The following is a 16931-nucleotide window of genomic DNA, read 5'->3' as shown; positions in this document are numbered from 1 at the left end:
ACGACACTGTACCCAAACTACATTTTTATCATTTTCTTCTCACAATAGAGCTTTCTTTTGGTGGTATTTGATCACCTCTCTAGTTTTTAGATCTTGCTGAACAAACTAAAAAAGTTTTTCTTCGTTTCTGTTATAAAATTTTTGTTTTTCTCCTTCACTGACAGGCACTGTTGAGGCGGCACTGTTGAGTTGGCACTGATATGTAGAATTGATGGGCACTGATAGGTGGCACTGATATGCAGCACTGATGGGCACTGACAGGCGGCATTGATAAACACTAATAGATGGCACTGATGGGCAGCACTGATTGGGCAGGTACTGACAGGTGTTAATGCTTGGCACTGATTGCCACTGTGATGGGCACTGATTGGCTCTATGGTGGACACTGATTGGCTCTATGGTGGACACTGATTGGCTCTATGGTGGACACTGATTGGCTCTATGGTGGACACTGATTTGCACTGTGGTGGGTACTGATTGGCACTTTGGCACTGGCAGGGGGTTATGATGGGTGGGGCACTGACTGGGCACCGATTGGCAGCTTATTGGTACATTTGATGGGGGCTGTGCTGATAATCAGTGTGCTGATTAACAGCACAGACCCTCCCCCCCGACAGGGAGAGACGCTGATTGGCTCAACCTGTCAACCAAGGAATGCCGTTTACCGGCATTTCTTGGTTCACACGATGATCAGCTGTGATTGATCACAGCTGATCACGTGGTAAGAAGCCTCTGTCAGAGGCTTCTTATCACGATTGGAGATGTGGTGTGTCAGACTGACATGCCTCACTCACGATCGCTGCGCGTCCTCGCCGGCGAGTTATCCTGCTGGGCGTCATATGATGCCCAGTCAGTATAACAGAACCACTTCCCGGCTGTCAATCTGTTATAGGCCGGGTGGGAAGTGGTTAAAGTCTTGCCACAAATTCTCAATTGGATTTAGGTCTGGACTTTGACTGGGCCATTCTAACATATGAATATGCTTTGATCTAAACCATTCCATTGTAGCTCTGGCTGTATGTTCTTGTTGTCCTGACAGAAGGTGAACCTCCGCCCCAGTTTCAGGTCTTTTGCAGACTCTAACCGGCTTTCTTCTAAGATTGTCCTGTGTTTGGCTCCATCCATCTTCTCATCAACTCTGACCAGCTTCCCTGCTGAAGAAAAGCATCCCCACAAAATGATGCTGCCACCACCATGTTTCACATGTTTTTTTTTTTTTTTTTTTTTTTCGTTTGGTAGTTTCTTTATACTCTTTCCACTCTTTCCAGCTCCCTCCCTCCATTTTGGAGCGATCATGTGGTATGTGTCCCCATAGAGCCTGCTTTTGGTTGGCTGCCCTCTGTTCAGTGTCCGGGAGCTGCGAGGCACACCTGGGATCCCTCCCCTTTCCCCCCTCGTCCGCTACGGCGGGTGCGCGTGTCTGGGGCGGGTTTCCCATTGTGCGTCGGCATCACGCCCCCTCGTCATGCACGTGACCTCTGCGTGAGCGTCCCGGCGCTGACGTGTTTTCCTTCTCGTGCGGACACGTGGAGGGCGACTTCTCCAGCAGCTGTGAGCGGCGGTGGCCACTGCGCTGGTAGGAGTTTCCCGCCAGCCTTTGTCTGTACCACGTGATGCTGGGGGGAGTTTCTCTGATTGGGGCGGGGATTGGCTGTATAGATAGGACCCATACATTTGTTTTAGCCTGCTCTTATACAACACGTCCATCACTGGGTCAGACATGTTTGGCTACTCCACACCACCCTTAGGTAAGGGGGACATTCCTTAGATTATTATACACCTCTCTGCTATTAGGGGCTCCAGCTTTATATGGGGCTATACTTGACATACATTACTCTTTTTACCCCAGAACCTTCACCTTACTTGTTACCAGTGTGGATCCTTCATTCATTGAACACCTATGTATGTGGCCCTCTTTACCTCCCGGCTCCTTTCTCTAAGCTCCTCCCTCAGCTCCCGGACCTGAGTTATTGGGTGGCCAGCTGCTTGCGGACCTCTTGGAGTTCGCATTCCTGTAACATGTGAGTATCCATGGGGGCTTAGTGGCTGCCAGTCTCCTTTCCATGTTTATTTTGCTCCTAGTGCATTTTTTGCACCTTATCCAGTCTTTTATCATACTGTCCCCTTTTTTTCTTCCCCTTTAGACTTTGGTGCTATATTGCCCCTGAAGAGTGTTTGATACACGAAACGCGTCGGGCCTACGACAAGCACCATATTAATTATAGACTTTATTAGGTCCATATATCTACAAGCTTTTAATGTTTATCTTGCGACCTCATGCTACTGCTATGAATTAATTTTTCTCAGTTGTTTTATCCTGTACCATTTGGGGGCTGCTCATTATGTTCCCCATTCAACAGGCAAGATGGGATTGTTATATGATTGGATATTATTACCTTTTTTGTAATTTATTTGTGTCCAATTGTCATTATGTATCAATAAATGTTTTATGCAATTGTGATTGTCCCTCTGGTCTCATTTGCCCACCTCACTTAAAGTCCCAACCTCCTATTTCCTTATACGCACAGGGATGGAGACTTGGTGTCTCATCTAAAGTCCCAATCTTTATTATTTTTATCTTATTTATCCTAAATAGAAGTATGAAACCTACATATGCATTACTTCATATTTACTAAAACAAAGGAAATATATATTATGTATAACCTTATTTAGTTTCTTTAGTCCTGAACATAAGAAAAAAAAAAATATAAACTGTATACATTCTATTTTCAAGTAAATGCCTTAGAAAAAACTACATGTGTACACGTGTATATTTATCAAATGCAGAAATGTGAATGAGGCTTCTCCATTATAGACAGGCAGCTGATGGGACGACACGTCTGGCTGGATTGTAATGCACTTATTCAGTAAGATGGATGACTCCCACATACGTATATCAGCACTTAGAAGCAAGGGTCCTTCTTTGCAGCATGCTGGCAGGGCACAGGCTTTACTACTCAAGATGTTGCTGCTTTTAAAGAAAACATATTGTAGGGCTCGTTAAACTAGCGACTCTCCGGTGACGGGAGTGCCAAAAGGTGCAGGCAAAACACTCCCCTTCTGGTATGTGTTGCTCCTTAACTGGCTGGCATCGCTCCCTCTCTGACAAAAATCTGCTAAGTAGCAGGCCATACTGTCTGTTGTGCAATTTTCTTTCCTTCCACCACGTGTTGAAGGAAAGAAACTAGTTTGATTCCCCCATCAACATAGTCCGTGTTGGAGGAATCCCTCCTTTAACACTATTAAGTTCTCCCGGCAGGAAGTGTTCCCTACCGGCGGAAACCAATGATCAATGTTGCCGGCTGTACCTAGTGGCACTAAATGTTTGGGGAAAAACAGACAGGCTGGTTGTACAAGAATAATAACTCCCTGTGTAGGGTGCCCATACAGGGATCCATATTTGATTGGCTCACGCTGAACCAGCTGCATTTTGATCCGTGTATGGCCAGCTTAAGTCATCCAAGAGAGCGATGCCTCTTATCCAACAGGTAAAGGTGTACAAATGAGCGTTTCACTGTCCTGCATAGCGATTCTGCCATTGGTGATTTCTTATTAGCGACAGGATTACTAATGTGACAAGAACCGAAGATTTTGAAACACCTTTTTGATTTGATGCATCTGAATAGTATTTGTCCCATTTTAAACCTAAAGTTCACTTTTTGTTTTAATATTTATAATTATTGATAATTTTCTTTTAATGGATCCTACATTCATTGCCCTTGGTATTTCTTCCAGCACTTGTTCTCTCCTGGGACCCTAGAGACATGCTCATTTCACTACTACTCCACTTTAAAAATAGCGCAGCCTCGCCAATCACGATCATTTATTCAAGCGCTTACGTGTGTCAGATGTGTCAATACCCAGACAGCCGACTGAGCAATGCGACTTCATAAATTAATCATATTCTTCATGGGCTATTTAAGATGCTGGCATGACACTCGCCGTTTAAAACTATGCTGGTATCTTTGAATATTAAATAAAGATTTGTCTAAGTGACCATGTAGTAAAATCATAAAGCAATTTTTTTTTTTTTTTAAATGTAAGTGCTCGTGCATTTAGTTTTCTCGCAGTCTCCCAGCAAAGTCCCCCAAGTATCGGCTTGGTTTGCTAGTGAAGTCCACCTAATGCAGCTTTCTGTGATGGGGTGATAACGATGCTGCACTGCTGCTGAATTTGTCATGCTCATGTGGGCTGTGTATGCTTACACTACCGTGAAATGAAAAAATGTTGCAGGGGGGCATGGCGATCAAATATATCGCTGCCAGTTCACAAGCCTGTAGCTGGTCAATCGGCACCTGACCACACCTATTCCTGCCCACTGATTTCTGGATTGGCAGCAGCGCTTCTATTGCTGAAACCCTCCTAATGTGAGCTGCGGTGTCTTGGAGGGGGAGCCTGTGAGACACAAATGAAGGTAGAATTGGCGTAAAGCAGTAGTAAACTTTTCGAAATGGAAAAAAGCTTCCTCCTGCAAGGCAATATCATAATGTGCTAGTTTGCACCACATACTAGCACATTATTTAAGACTTCTCTTAAAACGAAACCCTCCAGTGGCGAGCTGTCACCACTGCCCAGTGGCGGCTGCTGCTCAAAATTTTTGGGGGGGCGCAAACTAACCGAAAAATACTGAACACCCCCCCCCATCAATTGCAGCCTCACTGTGCCCTTCAATTGCAGCTATTGTGCCCATCAGTTGCAGCTATTGTGCCCATCATATGCATCCACATGTGCCCAGTATATGCAGCCACTTGTGCCCATCATATGCAGCCACTGTGCCCACCGACCCCCTCCCCCCCACTCTCTTGGCTTGCGGCTCTGGCTGCAACCCCAACCTCCCCCCACCCGCGGCTCTGACAGAGCTGAGGGGACTTGGCGCAGTACTGCAGCAGCGACTTCCGCTCCACCACGTGTCTCCTCTGCTCCTCTTCCTAAGTGCCAGGCATCCAGTAGGGTGGCCTGGTGCTTTGGCCAATCAGGGAATAGGACTGACACCCTGCCTCCTGATTAGCAGGGAGGAAGGTTAGTGTGAAAATAGCGAAAATTAATTCGCTATCGTCACACAATTGGGTGGGCTCACTCTACACCCTGAGCCCACCCTATTTTGAAGCCTATTAGAGCCTCTGGGAAGGGCTTTTTCGTCTTCTGGAGATGAGATTTACCCCTGGTTCACACCAATGCATTTTTAGTGCTTTTTGCATTTTGCAGATTTGTACTACAGTCTATCTTAACATGGTTTCCTATGGAACACCTTCTGTAGTGCAAACCTGCAAAATGCACTAAAAAATGCATAGGTGTGAACCAGTCCTTTAAAGCGGAGTTCCGCCTGCAAAAAAAAATATTAAAAGTCAGCAGCTACAAATACTGCAGCTGCTGACTTTTAAAATAAGGACACTCACCTGTCCAGTGCACCTAGGCACCCGAGGCCGACCCGTCCTTCGCCTCTGGGTGGAGGCGCCGGCATCTTTAGTAAGGGGATCAGAAAGTGAAGCCTTGTGACTTCACAGCCTTTTCCCCTACTGTGCATGCACGAGTCGCTCAGCCTCTTACCCTACTGCGCATGCGCGAGTCGCTCCACGCGTTTTGTCTGGTCCCTGCTGTCTTCTAGGACCTGTGTGACTCCCAAAAGACAGTGGGGGTGGGGGGGACCGAACATGGGGTAGATTGCTGCGGAATACTGCAGCGATCTTTTGCCGGAAGTGGGAGCAAATACCTGGATTAGACCGGTATCTGCCCCCACCCTGAAAGGTGCCAACGTGACACTGGAGGGGGGAAGGTACCGGATCAGAGGAAGTTCCATTTCTGGGTGGAACTCCGCTTTAAATGGTGTTTCCTCAAACACATAACAAGCATGATCATACAGGCTCTTCACTGAATTGTCAGGCTGTCATTGACGGTGTAATCCAACAATTCTACACTAAGCAGCTTCTTCCTAAACTAGATGTATTCTGATGTTTCTACCACATTCACACAAACAAGTTCTATTATCATATGAGGGAAAGTTGAAAAGAGAAGACGCTATACAGTTTTTTGTTTTTTTTTCTAATCTTGTTTTCTCTGCATTTCTCTGGTATTTTGTACTTTGGCATTGCAGGTTTCCTTGTACAGCTTTGTGCAAGGAAGACATACTTGCACGCTTATGTCAAGAGCTATGCCTTTCAGCCAAGCTACAGATCCACCAACCTGCAGTCACATTAGGCCTCATGCACACTTGACGTTATAAAAACGCCAGTAGCTTTAGCTGTTGAATGTGTTTGAAAAAGCAAGTTTTGTTGCATTTTGCAGCATTTTTAAGTGTGGTGGTTTTATATTTTTTTTTATTTATTATTTTTTTTAAGCAAAGCTATACTCCCACAAAAGCTTATGGCTTAAAAGGCTTATAAACGCAGAATAGCTGCGTTTTTCAGCGTTTTTTTTTTAGAGTTAATGTTTCTACAGCTCAAAAACTAATTTCAGAACCCACATGTTCTGGGGTTTTTTTTTCCAGCCAGAAAACGTCCTAGCCAAAAAATGCTGATTAAAGCCTGTGTGTGCATGGATACATAGGATAACATGCTGGGGAATTTACTGGTTGTAGAAAAAAATGCCAGAAGCCAAAAAACAGCAGCTCTAAAAATGTCCAGTGTGCATGAGGCCTTAAGCCCCGTGCAACCGGGGAAGAATATCAGTAAACAGTTCAATAAAAAACGGCCGACATTCGGCCGTGTGTATGTCAGTTGGGCCGAAAGAAGCCAGCCCTTTGGCCGGGTTCTGTCGGACATGAATGCTGTAAAACCAATGGCCAACCAGCTCCTGATCAGCACTCTCAGCCAATGGCTGAAAAAACTGACCGGAATGTTTCGGTGGTGGTGGTGGTGGGGGGGGGCATCCCCCTGTCAGAACACAACAGCTTAGCGAGGGAGAACGAACAAAAATTGTGTACCATACTTTAGGGATTGATGTGCAAAATCTGGTGCAGCGCTGCATAGAAACCAATGGAGCACGCTCCAGCTTTAGTAAATCAAGCTCTTAATGTTTTGCTAACATGCACAAAATTGGGCAGTTTAGAAAATGTGTGAAAAAATGGGGGATGTACTTGCATTGCCATTCATTGTTAATAGCAAACCCCAAAAGTGTAAAAAAAAAAAAAGTGAAGCTCCGCCCTGAAAAAGGTGTATGAGCGACTGTCGTGCGTAGAGCAGCCCATTCAAATAAATAAAAAATGTCATGTGCAATTTTTGCATGCCTTTGCGAAACACCCAAATGTGAAAACCCAGGCCAAGGGGAAAAATAGAGGCTGTCATTGTCTTTATAAAAATGGCAGTTGCCTAGCTGGCACTGGCTTCAGTCAGTCCCTGACTCAGACCAGACGTGCAGATTACAAAGTCAGAGCTCCAAATCCACATTATCCGAGCTTTAAGGATCAGAAAGGAATTGTTTTCTCTGATGAAACAAGTCGTACCGTGTTTCATAAGGATTCTTTGCCTTACTCTGGATCATCTCTGGGATTTTTTTTTTTTCTAACCTAAATGTGTGACTTTCAGAGATTGGAACATGGGGCACCTTTTCTAGGTGCCAAAGAGCAACTGTTGACCCTGCCAGAAATCCTGTGCAAATCTGCAGTGATATCCCAGACAGTGTTATCCGGAAGTGTGTTAGGACTACAGGACGCTGTCTTCTATTTAATGGAAATGAGGAGAGAAGAAAGTGTTCTGTAGTCTTAACTATAGCATGATATGACACATATAGAGAGTCTGAAAGGCTGCACACCCCGAATAACACATAATGTTGTAGAAAAAGAAAATTTCCCCGTGGGGTTTTTTAGCAGCAATTATGAGTCAATAAATTTATAAAAATATAATGATTTTATTATCAAAAAAAGCAAATGGACAATATAGACACATGAGTTAAAACATGAGCTCTAGGTATATACACTGCGAGACTAGTACATTAGAAAGGGGAAAAAATCACAATATTGGCAATACCATAAAGGTTGAAAAAAGATTAGAATTATCTGTTTCCGCAACCTACAATCATTGAATTGTGGTTGTGCTGTCCGATGTTTGGAACAAAGCCCTAATGCATTTCGACCTATATATTTATGGTCTTCCTCAGGGGGTTCATGTGTTTCTATAATTACATCAAAGGACAGTTTTCAATCATATGAAATATGATATTCATTCATGGTCATTTATGTGTATATATCATGTATGAAATTCAAAAAACAAAACAATAATTGCATCATATTTACCCTCTTCATCAGAATAGCTCGCTTATCCAGAGACTTCTTATTAAAACACACACGAATTAGACAATTGATATTCCCACTGGTGGTCATGTGTCTATATTGTCCATTTGCTTTTTTTGATAATAAAATCATTATATTTTTATAAATTTATTGACTCATAATTGCTGCTAAAAAACCCCATGGGGAAATTTTCTTTTTCTACAACATAGTGTTCTGTAGTCTTTACCTAGGATAACCATGCTTTTTCTAAAGCATCGCTGCTTTTGCTTTGGACCAGGGGTCTCAAACTGGCGGCTCTCCAGCTGTTGCGCAACTACAAGTCCCATCGTGCCTCTGCCTATGGGAGTCATGCTTGTAACTGTCAGCCTAGCAAAGCGTCATAGGAATTGTAGTTCTGCAACAGCTGGAGGGCCGCCAGTTTGAGACCCTTGCGTTTAGACTGAAGCAATGTAATTAACAGGCTGGACTCTGACTCAAAAGTAAAATTAGTGGAAAATGTTTTGGTAATTAAATTTTACAGTTTAAATGAATTTAGATATAACATTTTAAAGTTGAATTTTAGGTACGGCAATTTTATATAGTTAAATGAATCCATTTTGGACTAATGTAAGTATGCATGTGCCATACGCTGGCTCCTGGGAAATGTGCCAAGTGGCTGCCCTGCTGCTTAATGTACACTGGAGGTCACCAACTCGGCATGGGCGCCATTCAGAGAACGTGTTGCATTTTTTCATTGAATTCATAATGTTCTCTAATTGGATGAAGTGAGGGGTGTGATGTCACCACCCTGCCTCTCGCTGTCATCCAGTCAGAGAATGCTTTGCACTCTTTGACAAAATGGCAAGTGTTCCTGAATGGCGCATGTGCCAAGAAAGCAACCTCATGTGTTGAGTAAGCAGCAGGGCAACCGCTCGGCATGATACCCAGAAACTAGTTGGGATCACTGGAGTAGTGGTGCTGACTACAGTGATTTCCAGTTTCCATAGGGATCAGCCAGGTATGGCACATGCATACTTACATTGTTCCAAGCAAACTTGAAAAAATTGCCATCCCTAAACTTCAGCTTTAGCAGTAAGATGGTAATTAAGTCTTGAGATGAATAAAGGGAGTGCAGCCTACCTGCTCCATAAGTTGGTTTCCATCCGCATGTTGTTTCAGGCTGGGTTCACACCATTGCGGATTGGATGCGGGTTCTCCGCATCCAATTCGCAATAGCAGGAGATTTTTGATGGGCTCTCTATGGAGCTGGCTCACATATCTCCGCTGCAGGTCTGGTGCGTTTTGCACAAAAACGCTGTGCGTCTTTTGGTCTGTTTCAGGTCCAAATTCAGCCCAAAATCAGACCTGAAACTGTGAACCAGGACGCACCAGACCCCGGCTGTGAGATGGATCTGGCAATAGTGTGAACCCAGTCTTAGTGTATAACTAACAGCTTTATTGTTTGTAATTTGATGTTCTATTCTGAGAACCCTTGTTTATGAGGCAAGAGAGTTATTCCAAAGCACACCCCCTGCTGATCCTCTACTGTCTTTCACATACATACCAATGTAAAATGTCCGTACTAATAAGTTTATCACAACCAGCAGATTCAAACTTGCTTTGGAAAACAGAGTGAATGAGATTGATCAAAAAGTAATCTAAGGTTAGCCATACTTGCTTAGATTCCTCTTGTTCAGCTTTGCGGGCTGAACAAAAATCAATCAATTCTCCCATCCATGCTAACCAGCTTGGATGAAGAAATCTATCTTGCTGACTGCTGTATTCAGACAACTGTGACACCTGCCACTGTCTGAATACCTGAACTTGGCCGATAATTTTCTACCAGACTTCTTCGATTTTGAAACCAACTATTGTTGTGCCAGGTGGTGCCAACAGCACAATCCATGGCTCAAATTTTGGTCAATTTCCTTTTGAATCTGCTAAAATTCAAGCCATGTATGGCCGCTGAGACCGAAGAAGTTAATAGTAAGACCCCTTTCACACTGAATGTGCTGGGCGTTAGCGCCAAAGCGGCGCTCGTTTTAGCGGCGCTTTAGTGTTGTTTAAGCTGCGCTTTTCGGCCGCTAGTGGGGCGCTTTTAACCCCCAAAAAGGGTTTAAAAATGCCCATTTTGCAATGCTTTCAAATTGCTTTTCAGGCGCGTTGAAAGCGCTGCCCATTCATTCCAATGGGCAGGGCGTTTTGAGAACGCTAAATACAGCGATCCCAAACCGCCCCAAAGATGCTGCTGTTTGGTAGGAAAGCTAAGTAACTTCTTTGTTGTGAGGAAATACACCTGCAAAGAAATAATGTAGGTCCAAACTATGGACTTCCTCAGGAACTGTGCATAGCAGTAGGGAAAAGTGTCAAAATCTTTGCTGCTTCAGATTAAGTACGTAACCGTTCTAAAATGAGAAACTCGGATGAATCTGTTGCCTACCATTTCCTCTGTCAAGTAAAATAATCATTATAAAAAATGTATTCAATTGTGTCTGGTATGAGAGTTCTGAAAATAAGTACAGCAGTTCACTTTTAGACAGGCATAGTCTCAGAAATGAGCATAAAATTGATTGCACATCCTCCCAATTTAGTGTCCTCATTCTTGGTTTTTTTTTTTTTTTTTGTGTTATTGCTAAAAAAAAAAATTGTTGATGTAAGGCTGGCTGTATATGTCTCTATTGCTGTCATTCAGCTGAGCAGGAAAGCTCAATCCGTTCCCCCAACCACACTAAACAATAGGGTTGGAGTATTCTCAATTGTGTTTAGCAGGTCCCATGGCTTTCAGAATACCAGTGACTATATCTGATTGAAGTTGGTCACTGTTCAGCTGGTAATTTTCCCACCCAGCTTAGTCAACTTGGTGTTTTCAGGGGCACGTATGGCTTAAAGTTTGACTGATTCAGCTGGAATTGTCCAAAATTTGAGCCATATGTGCCTGGCTTAACCAGTGGCGGCTGGTGCTCAAAATTTTTTATGCAGCCACTTGTGCCCATCATATGCAGCCACTGTGCAGACCCCCGCTCGCGGCTTTGATGCCCCCCCCACGCTCGCAGCTCTGACGCCCCCCCCCCCCAGTGGACAGTCAATAGTTTTATTTTTACTATTTATTTTTTTTTATTTTTACAATGTTATTTTTTTAACAGCCCTGTTGGGGGACTTTGGTGATCTAAACATACCCCTGATGTCTCAATTTTTAGGTCAGTGGTGTAGTTCCAGTTTACTTTGGTGGTCATTGGAGAAGAGCCTCTTACATTGGCAATCAGCAGGAGAAGGACCTGCTTATATTGGTCATTGGCAATGATGGTCAATGACCAATGGTTATTGGTTATAATGATGGTCAATAGAAGGGAATTCTTACATTGGTGGTCATTGTAAATGCTCCTTACTTTGGCAGTCACTGAAAAGAGACCACCTTACATTGGTGTTCAGTAAGAATAATATTCTTTTACAGATGCAGTAACTAAAAAAAAAAAATTGTATCAGTGGTTGCTTGTGAGAATTAAAAATTGCTCCCTGCTCAAGGAACCCCTAGCTACCTCTGGGAAAGCCCTAGGGTTTCCTGGAACCCCGCTTTGAGAAGCTGCTCTATGACTGGTGCATTGGAACTGGTTAGCATTGCTGGAAGGTTGCTAAAGATTAGGACAGGGAGGGTAGTATTTCTTTTCTTATGATTTTTATGGTAGTATAGATTTTCTTAAGACCTAAGGCAAAGCCCTACTTCTGTAAAAGATTAAAAGTAGCCATTAACGCAAATTACAAATCATTCCAAAATCTACTTTCTCTGGATCCCCATTTTACTCTTACATCGACCCATAAACAGCTGCATAGACCCTTATAGTAGACTTTTGGAAGTGCTGTTATGTGTTCTTTGTTTAATACATATTTATGTTATTTCCCTTTAGCCCACGTTGAGAATGAAGAACAGTATACACAAGCACTGGAAAAATTCGGAAGCAATTGTGTCTGCCGAGATGACCCGGACTTGGGGACAGCTTTCCTGAAATTCTCTGTCTTCACTAAGGAACTGGCTGCACTTTTTAAAAACCTGGTAAGCTAGATAAATTTCATTCTCCGGATCCTTTATGCAGCGATTGTGGAATGATAATGTACTTGCTGGGAGTCCTATAATCATGTTTGAGGTACAGTTTGCTTACTGTATTTTTATCTTACGGGTCCTAAATCAATGAAAATGAACTGAATAACTATTTTTTTTATGTATACATGAATGTTATCAGCCTGATATAAATGATTGTACCCTCATTGTTACATGTTTTAGTTACTTTGTTTCATCACCTTTTGCAGCACAGTGGTTGTGCGCTTTTGCTTTTTTTTCCCTCCAGTGTAAGTCTATGGACAGAGCTATGTCATTAGATACTGAAAACAATATACATATTGGGTAACTTTTTGGCCTCATTCACATGGCACCAGCTGTTGCAGGAATCCAATGTATTCTTATGGCTGGATTTATAGGTTGAAGTGGATAGTTGCGTCTGCTCAGCAAAGCAATGAAAGCCTGACAATAGGCACAGCTGTTTGCAGGTGTACGTATGCAATGACACATGGAAGGATTACCTGCAGTCAGGCATGGATGATCGATCATGGTGCAACTATCCACATCCACCTGCGAATCCAGCCATATGAATAAGCTGAATTATTGCTGCAGCTAGCACTAAACTCTGTGTGGACGAGGCCTTGCTGTAACTGGTTTCTTTCTTCTTTTTTTTTTTTTTTTTTCATCTACCATTAGATTGGTCTTTCAGATATACATATATCCACTAGGTAAAGGATCTTCAGATTTGTAAAGTCAGTAGAAATTATATAAGAGATTCCCCTAAACTGAATCTGTAATTAGGAATGAGTCCCAGAGATGTCTAGTCGTCTTTAGTGGAACACCCATCACTTATAACCAAAGGTGCTCTATTGGGCAAATACCACATTTAGTTAGGATATTGGCACTTGGCCTTCCAGCTTTAGTCCTCCACTTCTTACTATTGGACAGCCCATAACTTTGGTAGAATCTCGACCTATTGTGTTGCACGGCAGGGAATGTGCCACTATGCTGATTCCTTTGCTGAAGTTACAGTATCTCTCAAAAGTGAGTACACCCCTCACATTTTTGTAAATATTTTATTATCTCTGTTCATGTGACAACACTGAAGAAATGACACTTTGCTACGATGTAAAGTAGTGACTGTACAGCTTTTATAACTGTGTAAATTTGCTGTCCCCTCAAAATAACTCAACACACAGCCAATAATGTCTAAACCGCTGGCAACAAAAGTGCGTACACCCCTAAGTGAAAATGTCCAAATTGGGCCCAATTAGCCATTTTCCCTCCCTGGTGTCATGTGTCTGGTTAGTGTTACAAGGTCTCATGGGAAAGAACTTTCTGAGGATCTGAAAAAAAGAAATGTTGCTCTACATAAAGATGGCCTAGGCAATAAGAAGACTGCCAAGACCCTAAAACTGAGCTGCAGCATGTTGGCCAAGACCATACAGCAGTTTAACAGGACAGGTTCCACTCAGAACAGGCCTCACCATGGTCGACCAAAGAAGTTGAGTGCACCTGCTCAGCATCATATCCAGAGGTTGTCTTTGGGAAATAGATGAGTGCTACCAGCATTTCTGCAGAGGTTGAAGGGGTGGAGGGTCAGCCTGTCAGTGCTCAGACCATACGTCGCACACTGCATCAAATTGGTCTGCATGGCTGTCGTCCCAGAAGAAAGCCTCTTCTAAAGATGATGCACAAGAAAGCCACAGTTTGCTGAAGACAAGCAGACTAAGGACATGGATTTCTTTTTTTGGGGGGTTTAACTGGATGGACTTGTGTCTTTTTTCAATCTGACTAACTATGTAACTTTGTCCTGTGGTCTGATGAGACCAAGATAAACTTATTTGGTTCAGATGGTGTCAAGCGTGTGTGGGGGCAACCAGGTGAGGAGTACAAAGACAATGTGTCTTGCCTACCGTCAAGCATGGTGGTGGGAGTGTCATGGTCTGGGGCTGCATGAGTGCTGCCAGCACTGGGGAGCTACAGTTCATTGAGGGAACCATGAATGACAACATGTACTGTGACATACTGAAGCAGAGCATGATCCCCTCCCTTCAGAGACTGGGCTGCAAGGCAGTATTCTAATAACTACCCCAAACACACCTCCAAGACGACCACTGTCTTGCTAAAGAAACTGAGGGCAAAGGTGATGGACTGGCCAAGCATGTCTCCAAACCTAAACCCTATTGAGCATCTGTGGGGCATCCTCAAATGGAAGGTGGAGGAGCGCAAGGTCTCTAACATCCACCAGCTCCGTGATGTCGTCATGGAGGAGTGGAAGAGAACTCCAGTGGCAACCTGTGAAGCTCTGGTGAACTCCATGCCCAAGAAGGTTAAGGTAGTCCTGGAAAGTAATGGTGGCCACACAACATTTGACACTTTGGGCCCAATTTGGACATTTTCACTTAGGGCTGTACTCACTTTTGTTGCCAGCGGTTTAGACATTAGTGGCTGTGTGTTGAGTTATTTTGAGGGGACAGCAAATTTACACTGTTATACAAGCTGTACACTCAATACTTTACATTGTAGCAAAGTGTCATTTCTTCAGTGTTGTCACATGAAAAGATATAATAAAATATTTACAAAAATATGAGGGATGAGCCCACTTTTGTGAGATACTGTATATTCTTAGTACAGCTTCCTGAGTTTTGTTGCTCTAGGGCTGCTGTAGAAGATAGCTGAAGATGTATGCAGGCATTTCTGAATGACTGCGTTTTAAAGTGAACCTGTCTGCCCATTTGAGCATTAGAAACATGTTCGCTGACCTCCGACCCGGTCCGATCCGCTAAAAGCAGACGGATGCCTCTACGTTTGGATCCGTCGCTGGCGGATCGGATCGGGTGAGATCTGATGAAAACGGACATGCTGTCCGTTTTCGTCCGATCTCTCCATAGGCAGCAGCGGCTCTTGACAAGCCCCTCCCCGCTCAGTGAGCAGAGAGAGACCTGTCATCCGCCGGCTCAGCGGAGATCAACGGAGAGATCTCCCGCTGAGCCGGCGGACCGAGGCGGGCTCCATGGAAGCTGAGTCCGCCTTGTGTGAAAGGGGCCTAACAAGATCAGTTGTCACCATAGGCACACTCCCTGTTATTCATAAGTGCTGGCGGAGGTATTTTAAAATACATGCAAGACACTTTGGAGATTCTGTCTGAGACAGTTTTTCTCACAGTACGCTAAAGAGTTGGTCTTAATTAGCTTCACTTTTCCATTTGGCACCTTTAATGCGACACAATGTAAAAGTGGCGCAATTTAGAACTACCTGAAATTTGGTGCATGAGTTGCTGTCAGAACCAAAAGTGTCACAAATTATTCATGAATTTGGTGCAATACCTTAAAAGGGATTCATACCAGAGAAGGGGCACAGCAGCTTTATTGAATTCCCCTCACTATGTATATCCCTTACAACCCGTTTCAGTGGTCAGTGGTTTCAAATCTCTCTGGTTCTGGCATCTTGACTCATAAATGTTTGGCTTTCTAGTGTCATCTCTGAGTACTGTGTTGTCTCTGCTTGGATTATGTTTGTCATAAATCTACCCTGCTGGTTGTTCTGTGCCCACAGTGTAAGAAAGAAGAGTGATGCTGGTCACAACAATGAACTAGATACAACTCACTTTCGTTCACTCATCATGCAGCTTATTGAATGTGTAGACTCGCTCTGTACTCTTCATTTAAATGACACCACATGGGAGCTGTCCAGCATGGCGTTTGCTTTCATCATTTCATCTCATGCCGACTGTTAAGCATTGAAAAATAGAACAAATAGTTCTACGATCTGTCCTCGATTCCGATGAAAAATCATAAGAGAAAAGGCTTTTCATGGAGCAGTGGAGAGAATTGTTTTCATACAGTTACTGCTTTTTGTTCATAGATTCTATTACTAGTCCTTGCATGTGGTTGCCTTCAGCTGATACTCACCGAATATGAATATATTTTTAAGGACGTGGTTAATTTATTTGTCTGTCTCATTAAAGTGTATTACATTTTTGAAGATTATAGCAGCTTTATACAGTTTATATGTTTATTTCCTTCCTTTTGTAGAGTACTGACATCCTACTTTAATGTTATGCATACGTAGATTAATGTACAGTATATTATGCTTCATATATTGGCATAATGTACAGTATATCATGCTTCATATAGTGGCATAATGTACAGTATATCATGCTTCATATATTGGCATAATGTACAGTATAACATGCTTCATATATTGGCATAATGTACAGTATATCATGCTTCATATATTGGCATAGTAAACATTTTTTTTTTTTGTGTGTTTTTGTCTGATCAGAATGTCAAGTACTCAGACTGGCCGCTCACCTCAATTTTTTGACCCCTGAGTAAACAGAATGGTCCATAAGGCTTGTCCCCCTGCCGGGTGTAATTATTCAGAAGCGTCTGGTTTCAAAAGGCTGACACAATCCCGGGTCACATAAGTCTTCATGTACACGGCACCATTTAAAACCTCTCCTGAACGATTTAACTTGACAGATCGTAACTGACGTTTAAAAATGTCCGTTGTGCCGCGTTTGAGGTTAGAAAGTTTTTTACATTGAAAATAGTCAAAAATGTTTCTCCATGAAAAAGGCCTGTAAACGAAACGTAGCAAAACGTGAGTTAATGAGTTTACACGCGTTTACAAGCTGTTACAGGCATTTGGCATTTCAAATGCCTCTGAACA

At 43.1% G+C, this 16931-nt stretch overlaps 1 protein-coding gene across 2 annotated transcripts in view; it reads left to right on the top strand.

The window, feature by feature from the left end:
• ASAP2 (ArfGAP with SH3 domain, ankyrin repeat and PH domain 2) overlaps window positions 1-16931 on the top strand; it is a 349346-nt gene that overhangs the window by 132700 nt on the left and 199715 nt on the right. For both annotated transcript variants that reach the window (XM_073611134.1, XM_073611135.1), the window contains exon 3: window positions 12106-12251. In XM_073611134.1, the coding sequence (XP_073467235.1) occupies window positions 12106-12251 (146 nt within the window). The remainder of the gene's footprint in view (window positions 1-12105; window positions 12252-16931) is intronic.

This window comes from Aquarana catesbeiana, unplaced genomic scaffold, assembly GCF_042186555.1.
Source record: "Aquarana catesbeiana isolate 2022-GZ unplaced genomic scaffold, ASM4218655v1 unanchor211, whole genome shotgun sequence".
NCBI lineage: Eukaryota > Metazoa > Chordata > Amphibia > Anura > Ranidae > Aquarana > Aquarana catesbeiana.
This window is presented reverse-complemented; position numbering and strand designations above follow the sequence as displayed.